A 10,591-nucleotide genomic window follows, 5' to 3' on the forward strand; every position below is an offset into this window, starting at 1 on the left:
CTATAGTAGTGCGTGTGTTTTTTTTTTATTGTACTTAGGATGTGTGATTGGTATCGTCTCTCTATTTCACTGAGATAATTTTAGTTAATTTTAATTTTCATAAAAGACAGAAAATAAAAGAAAAAACAAGAACAAGATTAGTGTAAAATACCATTTATGCTGTTTTATTGCTGTAGGTAGAATGATAATATAATGAGAATATAAGTTCCGATATAGTCTTGTGTTTTTTTTTTTAAAATTGTGGTTCATTTGTATATTTCGGAGTTAAGTGACGACCATTTCGTTGAACTAGTATACAGTATTGATAAGTGGCCACCTGAAGCCCGCCTCCGGGTGCGGGGTTTGCTCGCTACACTGAAGACACATTGGTGGCCTTGGGCTGTTTTCTGCTCTTTAGTCGGGTTGTTGTCTCTTTGACATATTTCCCGTTTCAATTCTCTATTCTATTAACTTACCCGCTGTTTCAACTTTAAATAAAATAAAGGCGAAAGATACCAAAAGGACAGTCAAACTCACAAGTCAAGAATGAACTGTCAACGCCATGGCAAAATAAAAGAGAGAAAAAGAACATAAGACAAACAACAGTATATAAAACACAACATAGAAAACTAAAGACTGAGCAACAGCAACACAAACCTCGACAAAAACCGGAGATGATCTCTAGTGCTCCGCAAGGGTAGGTAAATCCTGCTCCACATTGTGAAGTAGCTCTTGTATGAATCAGCCTCATATAAATAGGTAAGTTGTATCTTTATTGGATAGAAATACAAAAGTATTACATTGCTAAAAAATATAAAGTAATATATTTGAATAAAATCGAGAATGGAAATGGGGAATGTGTCAAAAAGACAACAACCCGAACATAGAGCAGACAACAGCCGAAGGCCACCATTGGGTCTTCAATGCAGCGAGAAACTTTCGCACCCGGAGGCGTCCTTCAGCTGGCCCCTTAACCATATTAATGAAAATTAGGAGATATGGTATGATTGCGACATATCTATCCATCAGAGTCCAAAAGACAGGGATTTAAACATCTTTAAAGCTTTTTAAACTACAATTCTACCAATTATTGTGATAACCATGTTTTCAATGTAAATTTATGCAAGGGGTGGTACAATGACCATGTATTTAAAAACTTTAACATTCAAATGCAAATGCATTATTGTATACAACACGAAAAATGTATCAAATGTTGTTTTCTAACTATTTAAAATAAGTTAAAGGATGGATTATGGTAAGAGCCATTATTAGACTCCAGAATGGCCAAGAATTGATTGTTTGCTTTATTAATACTTGCTTTATGTCAATTGGCAAATGTTTTGTGCATGTTCAGGACGAGAATAAATACATAAGAAGCAAAAGTGATTTATCGATGTTATGCATGTTCAGGACGAGAATAAATAGATAAGAAGCAAAAGTGATTTATCGATGTTCAAATCTTGTTTATCGATTTAAAATATACAAATTCAAATAAGAAAAACTAAATAATCAGAATCGAATGAATTCTAAACAAAGCGATATTGGTTTCGTCGACAGTGGAGCGTCTCCTGTTATACATACGTTACCCGCGATGCCATCCAGTCAAATGACAGAATAGACAATTTTACACACTTTGGTCAATTTACAGATCAGACCACTTTTCTAGTATATAAAGTTCTTAGACTGCAAAACTGCTTCACTTGGTAATTAAGATAATGACGCATCGTATCGGCCAACCGATTCGTATTTGTGACCATAAATCTGTAGCGGCTATTGCAGTCGATCTTTCTTTTATTCTTGATGGGCAGGTTTTTATGTCAGTAGTATTCTCCTGTTACTGAAGTCAGTATAATCTAAACACGCACGTTCGTTCCATATCAATTCAAGTGTAGACGCAATATAATATGTCAGAGACGATGTTACTGCTGAGGAATTGAAAGATGACAATACGAAAGCTGAAATCGTTATAATGCAAGGACCAACAACAGATTTGAAAAGTATAGGTACTGATATCTGACATATAAGTTTGATTCACATGTCAAGGATGATAATTTATAGATTTAGTTTTTTACCATTTAAAACCAAATTCATTTCAACACATGTATATTTTCTTACCCTATTTCTTGCAGTGTCAGGATCTGAAAAATAATTTACACACACGAACCAAAACGAACTATTAAACCTGAGAAGATAGAAATAGAAAACTTTCTTTTGAATACACATTTGATTACCATGTACCTAATGTTTTTTCAAAGAACAAAATGACTAAAAAGCGAACTTCTGCAATCGCAACATTTGCAACGGTATCAAAAGAAGTTTGAGTTTAAAATTATACAGTACTGAAAGTCATACATGTTATTTACAATACGCAACAACTTAATAATAGACCTTAAGAATAGACAATTAAAAAGGCTAATTAAACTTCATCTCGAGAGAAAATATGCTCAAACAAAAACAACACAATGCAAAACATAAGGGACTTCCCCTAATACTGAATAAAACCATACATCGGAACACCACATATTACTAATAAGTAACAATCGTCTACAAAAAAGAAGGATAACATCGGATAAAACAATAATGCTACTATAAAATAGTAAATAAATACTTGATTACATTAATTTGTATTATTGTGGTTAACCTTTTTATAGACATCTTCTATCACAAATGTTAATAATTGTAAAATGTCTGTTTTATAACGGATTATAATGAAATGTTTGGTCAATGATTATGGTATATATAGGACACAATTAATAAATCAGCACTCTGAGAAAGCCATCATACCACGGTAAGTTGTAGCATTCATTTGCGTATCTTAAATCACTATAAACGCATATTTGGTATGCTTTATATCATTGATATGGCTACGGTAAAAGTTACATTGAAATTAAAAAAAAAAAAGGAAAAGAAAACAACGTTTAAAATCGAAAGAATGACGTTTGAATTAGCAACATGTTCATCTTTCCCCTTTTTAATGCTTTCAGTATTTTGTAGTTTTGTATATGTATGTTGCTTTTTTAGAGTATTGTTTTGCCTAAATTTTTGGAGTTCTTGAAAGACAATACAGTATAAGACAATGGTTAAGTTTATTGATTAGTTAAAGATTATACTTGTAGAACCAACCAACCATGACACTTAAAGCTTTTCTGTGTTTGTTGCTCGTCGGACTAGTAGCAGCAGAGGCTGGTAAAAAAGGATACAGTCCGAAGTATAACCTGAAAACATATGGGAATCCGTTAGGACCCTTTTTTGGTGGTAACGGATATCAAGGAAATAGCGGTTCTAGATATCCGTTGAATTTCATATCTGGATATGGACACGGTGGCTATGCAAATAACTTTTATGGTTTAGGTTCACCGTTACACTATGGCAGTCATGTCGGGTACAACAGCTATGGTACCCAAGGTGGATTTCCTGGATACGGGTTCATGAACGGAGGGGGTTTGAATGTATTAAGTGGTTATGGAAATTACGCTGTTCATGGTAATGGAGTTATGCCATTTAAGGGATATGGATTCGGTCGAAGACTTGGTGGATACGGAGGGTTTACCAACTTAATTGGTTCTGGAGCATATGGTATTGATGGTATAAATGGTTATAGATCATATGGTATCGGTGGCATCAATGGTTATGGATCATATGGTATTGGTGGTCTAAATGGTTATGGATCACATGGTATTGGTGGTATAGGTGGTTTTAGAAACGGAAGATACGGGTACAATGGTGTTGGTGGTTTCGGTAAATTTGGAGGTAAGCTATCTGAAATCATTAAATGGAAAAATTACTTCATATTTAAATGTGACAGTTTGAAAAAATTAAATAAATTGATCACTAACAAAAGATAGTTTCCGGCATGGAATTTTTTTTTTTGCACAGAAATTTCTCTTAAATATCTGCCACCTGTTTGAGGGGGCAAATAGTCACATCATGGGGGTTGGGTGTCAAATAATCAGAACATCAACTGTACAATAAAACACCTAGCATTGAAAAGACGTAACAATAATTAACAGAGCACATCTACAAAGTATATTAAATTTTAAATTCTTCGTTTTCAAAAATATTGAATTGATTGATATAGATTTTGGGTGAGGCTTTGACTTATATTTATTATCATATGTTTTTAGTAACAAACCGTATGCAAATAGTATTCTTTGTTCAATATCAAATTTATGATATTACAAATTACATCACAATGATATTAAAAAAAGAAATGGTTTAAAGTGATCAGCTATATAAATACTAAATGAACATGATATAAAAAGGATTGGATTTTTGTGTGTTTCTCTTATGCAATTATATAGGTCTTATTATAGCTGTTATGATATCTGCTTGTTTTAATTTGTTTTTCTTAAAATAAGGGAAATGTTAAAAAAAATAACAAATAAGAAGTAAGAATTGAGATTTAAAAAAAAACTGCAGAATGAACATAAAGATACGAATGTACAGAAGAATGAGAAAAGATATGTATGCACATCAAGTACTTTCTAAACAATATGAGATCAAATCACAACCGTAAATTAATGAATAAAATGATGAAACAAATTGTATAATTAAACTTTGTTTTTTTTTTTTGCAGGAAAAAAAGGAACATATTAGAATTCCATGAGTCATTGAGGAGTAGTTGATGGTTTTATACACATTTGTTATATGTATTCTAATGATTTATACTAATTAAACTAAATATCAAATAATACCGTTGTTTTGTCTTATTTACCTTTTGATATTATTAGCAATTTAGTTGTAACATAATACAAAGAGACCATGGAAAATCTTAGGCAAAATAAAAACAGTCGAAACTACAAGAAAAAATTGAAAATATAAACTATAGCTTTCAAAAGCATCCAAGGTAAACAAAAGATCCAGGAGCCAATTTATAAATACAATATTAACTTATGTGATCAGGAAATTTAAGCAATTACGGCTTGGCGAGTGAAGACAATTGTGCTGCAAATAACAATTTCAAATCTAATTAGGTATTATAATATGAATGGGAGCTCTGAGATATTGTATAATCTGTGAGAAATATAAACTGCAGCTTATTCTGGAATAGTGCTACAAAATTATGAAAAACTCACAATAGGAAACATTAAAAGATAGGCGAAAGATAGCAAAGAGACATTTAAACTCATAAGTTGAAAATAAACTGACAACGTCATTGCAATAAACGAAAAAGACCAAAAGACAAACAACAGTATACAAAATACAACATAGAAAACTAAAGACTGAGGAACACGAACACCACCAAAAATTGGGGATGATCCGGAAAGGTAAGCAGATTCTGCTCTACATGTGGCAACCGTCGTGTTGCTCATATAAGTACAAACCCGGTGATAAGTCTGCCTCGGTAGGTCACATTCAGTGAAAAGAGGACGGAATTGTGGTATCAACAATTGTAACAGTCCGTCGTCATCTGTGAAACATATATTCCATAACGGTCAACCATCGTGATGGCGTCTGTAAAATTTTCAAAGGGATGATTTCAACTTTTCCACTTGGAACGTTTTTGTTTAAAAGCTTCATTGTGAGCAGCAACATTGTATCAATGAAATTATGATAGGAATTGCAAGCCCTGAAATATTGTATCAACTTAGAGATAGATACTTCATATGCAGGTGCTGCTGGAATGTTGCTAAATAGAAATGGAGAGTTCAAAATTGGTAAGCTGAAATCATCTCTTTTGTCGTAAAGTTTGTTCTCAACCGACCCTTATTGTAAATTTGGTTTATTAAGTCCAGATGTAAGGCACTCTTAACTGTATCTGTTGTAACCTTTATTTCCAGTTCGATCGATTGGATAGATGCGCTCAACATAGTCACCATTCGTTGAATTATGTAGTGAGAGGACATCATCTATATGATGGAAAATGAAGTCAAAGGATAATGCTAGCTTCTTTTCATTCTTCCTAAGAAGCTCCTGTATGAAGTCAGCCTAATATGAATAATAGAATAAGTCAGCAAGAAAAGGAGCACAGTTAGTTCTTATGGGAATGTTTGTTGAAAAACACGTCCCCATAACGTAACAAATATGTTGTCAATCAAGAAATTAAGCATCTTGATAATGTCAGTTTCAGAGAATGTTTTGTTGAAATCAGAGTGACTTTTTACAAATTACGATGTATTCCTCCCTACGATAAGATACTTGTATATACGTTGTCCATTCTTTTTTATGAAACAAAGCAGGACCAATTCTTTCAATTTTTCTTTTAGTTTTAAATGGGGAATACTTTTGTAAAGGGTAGAAAAGTCAAATGTATAATACTGTTACAAGAAGCAGTCATCCTTTTTAGTTAGAATTATATCCTCTACTGACCCTCAATGTCGATATCTATGTATAAGTCCAAAATATATGTAGGACTCACATCCATGGCGGGTTCCAGATCTATGGCAGATTCCAAATATACGGAAAATATGACGTCATGCCGTCTCAAATCTATGGCAGATTTTGTTTATTCCAAATCTATTTCGAATGGTCTAGTTATCTAATCTATGGAGGATTTTTCTAGTTTCCAAATCTATGCAGATTTTCTGCAAATAGAGGACTTGTCAGTACGTACATATCTGACCCATGACTTGCCTTTAACAAGTGTCGTTCTCAAGAAATTATACTTTCTCCACAGTACAGGTATTTGACATTAATATAGCTGAAATGATGCAGATAGTTATTACAAATCTATGACAGCATTCATCTGAAGTATCCAAATATCAAGAAAAGTTATTAGCTTCAATATTACAGATAACGTGAGGGTACCCAAACTGCACCTATGTTGACAGTTTTTCCCCCTACATTTATTTAAAAAACAGACAAAAGTTTCTTTTTTGTGTTTATTTTGTAGAAGTTTTACAAATTTAATTTTGAATCCATACTGAATCATAGAAATATGGATTTGAATCGACTTCCAAAATATCAAAGATTCTGTAATGAGGGATACCTTAACTGCACCCATGCTTTGTTTCACTTTTTTCCATTTGAAAAAAAAAAACAAATGGATGTCTGTGACATATGATAATACTTTTCATTTTCAAAAGTAGACTTTTTTAGACGTCAAATGCAACGTTTCTGTAAATAGTGCTTTTTTTACTGGAGATTTAATTAGTTGATATATAATGTGACCGTTTTGTGTATGTTAAAGTATAATTAGCTATGTTGATAGACGTGCCAAATAGCAAATTATAAAAATACGAATTATTAAGTCTAAGAAAACTTATAAGAAACGGGATATAATATTCTTATTTTTATGGCGAAACTATTTATAGGGCTTATCAATTGGTTAGATACATCTATGTAAACTTATTGACTCTGAATACACTTTCTTTTGGCAAAACCTTTTGGAATTTTGAGTCCTCAGTGCCCCTCAACTTCCTGTTTTATTTTGCCTTTTAAACTTTTTTGATTTTTTTCTTGTACAGGTTATCAATTTAGTACTGTAATGAGATTTGTTTTAAATTGTCTTTATCATTACTATCATAAAAACATTTATTTTAGGTTGATAAATAAATAAATAACTGAATATGTGTTGCTATACAGGAATGAACATTAACAGTCCAACATCATCTCGATACGTATTTATAAGCATTGCACAATGTCATGCTGTTCACAGTCTGTTGATGAAGTCTTTACACTAAATACGTTGGATGTGAAAGGATTGATATTTTGGTATGGGCAAACACGATACAGTTATAAGCTGAAATTGGCTGTGAAATTGTTTTCAAGGACTACGAGTACTCTCATATCAATATTTCGTGTCTTTTGATTTTTTATCAGTTTTTTTTAGCAATTCGTGTCGATTTGTCCTGTCAAACATTTTCCAACTGATTTTTACAGTTTTTTTTTATATCGTAATGTTATATTTCTGTTCATTGTTTGGGAAATTATGAGCGATCACATACATCCTCACCATATTCTTCACAAGCCTTACCCAGGTCAGTGGCCTGTAGTTCAGTTGTTGTCGTTGGTAGCTGTCTGTCATATTTGTTATTCGTTATTTGTTTTAGCATTAATAAGGCGGTTAGGTCTCTCTTTTGAATTGTTTCATATTTTGTCAACCCTTTCACAGCTGACTATACGGTACGGGGTTTGCTCATTAAAACCCTTCAAAGCAGTTTTGTTATTCCTTTTCTAAGACATTATAAAAATAATTTAAAAGTATATCCATTCTGTGAAATAATATGACTGATCTGTTTTAATTAAGGTCATGGTACCGTACTGATTGCCGTTCGTTCTCTTTATAGTGTGTTTGTTAACTACCGTTCGTTGCAAATTATTGTACTGTTAGTTGTTCGATATGACTATACTAAGCCGATCAATATATTAGAAATATGTATGCAACTACTGCGTGACAACTTTTCAAAGCTTATTTAAGTAAGTTAGAAAACGTTAAAAAGCGAATTTTCCATTAAAATACACTGCATTCATGGATTGTTAATTCAATGGTATTTTCGAATCCATGACTTCCTAATAACGAACTCGTCGGAAATCCTTTAATATGCACTATACGAACTTTAGAACGATATGAAACATATCATCATGCTTGGCCTCAAGATTTTTAGGGTTATTTTTGCAAAACTCTACTGAAACTGGATTGCAATCAGGTAATCTTGATGAGCGGAATCATCTTGCGTTTCAGAACGAACAAATTCCAAAAAAGAAATTGTAAGGCTGTTATGCTTCTTGTATATTCATATATAATTAACATGTACGGGTAGTTTGGATTTCAAATATTATTGATATTTCAGTCATCAAATGAATAGTACCAGTTAGCGAATGTCCAATTATCACGTAAATCCATAATAGAAATTCATGACATCTTCAAAAATCCTACATCAGAAATAATGCTTTAATACCACATGTTAGAACTTTTATCGCTTCGGACGCCTGAAATTTATAACGTGTTGTTTTAATTTTTTTCAAGCACTGGGTCGATACCTCTGCTGGTTGACTATCAGTTTCCGAGGGTATCATCAGCTCAGTAGTCAGTACTTCGGTACTGACATGATTTATAACAAACCTTTCTTAAATTGTCCGTTTTTATAAATTTTTAATGTATAAAGAAAGTAAGGATTCAAAGGTGGTTATATAGCTCTTCAACTGTTTCGGTTCTTATAAATCCTTGGCTTTCAAATATTCAGTTTTGAGCGTTCCTCATGAAGGTAAATCAAGAAAAGCGCTTCGGACGCATGAAATTCAGAACATTTTATTTTCACTTTTTTATCCTGTTAGTGTACATTGTTAAGTCATATTCTATTGCAATTACGATAAAATAATTTCATTCAAATCAATTATATGTATTGTAAAAATGTAAACAAAAACATCCTTTATTATTCAATAGTAATAACCCCGTCTGACAGTAAAAATGAACTATGGGATCAACATGTTTGTTGCCTTGGTTTTGGGTGATTTATACATGCAGACGATAAATTCGTTAGAGAATAATGGTAATGGAAGATAATTTTCATTATGTTGAACTTACATTTGATTAGATACGAAACGCTGCATATTTATAGACATCATTGCTGGAAAATATGAGTCCATATGGTTAGTTAAGGTTTTTGTCGTAGTTCAGTATTTCTGTTGTTCCGTTGTTTTCCTCTTATAGTTGATGTGTTTCCCTCGGTTTTAGTTTGTTACCCGGATTTGTTTTTGCTTAATTGAATTATGACTATTGAACAGCGGTATACTACTGTTGCCATTATTTAGATCTCATCGAAAACTGTGACATTTGTTTTAAAGTGCATTAACGTTCCTGCTATTTTGTATTTAGTAAGTTACATCTAGAACATCATGTATCACATTGCTTAAAAAAAAGAGTCATTTTAACCTCATTGATAAAAATAAGAAGATGTAGTAAGATTGCAAAGGAAACAACTATGAAAATAAAATGAATTTCAACACATTTTAAAGCTTTTAAGACTACTGCTGTAATAAAAATAATTTAAATTTGTATTTATGCGTGCGTAAGTACAATGACCATATGTTTAAAACTTGGATTTTTTTATGCTATATGAAATATGTTTCTATTGTTGTTTTCTAAATATTCAAAACAAGATTAAGGATGAAGCATGTTACGAGCTTTTATTGCTTAACGTCCAGTGTCAAATATTTAATGAATGTTCAGGAAAAGGACACATAAATTAGAGACAAAAGTAAAAACCGATGTCTATATCTCGTATCTAGATTTAAAAATAAAAAAAAAGATTAAAATAAAAAAAACTTAATTAAGGAAATCGCATAAATTCTAAACAGAGCAAGATAGTTTGCCTCGACAATGAAAGCATGCCCTGTTATACATGCGTCACCGGATTCCACAGTTAGTCCTAATGTTAAAATCGACAATAGGACACACTTGGTTAATTTACAGAGCAGACGACAATTCTAGTATCTATAGGTCTAAGACTGCAAAAAATATGTCACTTTGGCAGGTTTTTGTGTCAGTAGTACAATTGTGTTAATACAACCAGCATAATGTGAACATTCACATTTGTTCCACATCAATTTAGGTATGAATACGCAATGCAATATGTGAGAGAGTATGTTACTGGTGAGAAATGATAAATTGATTGTTGGATAGCTGAAATCGTTACGTTTGTCATAAATTCGAGTTTGAAGTCATCCATCC

General features: G+C 32.2%; 1 protein-coding gene across 1 annotated transcript; it reads left to right on the forward strand.

The window, feature by feature from the left end:
• Positions 1-3,100: 3,100 nt before the first annotated feature.
• Positions 3,101-4,612, forward strand: LOC127733618 (keratin-associated protein 19-2-like). Its single transcript, XM_052242938.1, has 2 exons — positions 3,101-3,729; positions 4,556-4,612. The coding sequence occupies exons 1-2, from the start codon at positions 3,108-3,110 to the stop codon at positions 4,573-4,575; spliced, it is 642 nt and encodes a 213-aa protein (XP_052098898.1). The 5' UTR covers positions 3,101-3,107; the 3' UTR covers positions 4,576-4,612.
• Positions 4,613-10,591: the final 5,979 nt, after the last annotated feature.

This window comes from Mytilus californianus, unplaced genomic scaffold (genome assembly GCF_021869535.1).
Source record: "Mytilus californianus isolate M0D057914Y unplaced genomic scaffold, xbMytCali1.0.p SCAF_3, whole genome shotgun sequence".
NCBI classification, from domain to species: Eukaryota; Metazoa; Mollusca; class Bivalvia; order Mytilida; family Mytilidae; genus Mytilus; species Mytilus californianus.

Excerpts from the sequence above, each read along its gene's own strand:
- LOC127733618 (XM_052242938.1), top strand. The coding sequence starts at position 3,108 with ATGACACTTAAAGCTTTTCTGTGTTTGTTGCTCGTCGGACTAGTAGCA. Across the intron at positions 3,730-4,555 it reads TGGTTTCGGTAAATTTGGAG|GAAAAAAAGGAACATATTAG; the intron begins GTAAGCTATCTG and ends TTTTTTTTGCAG.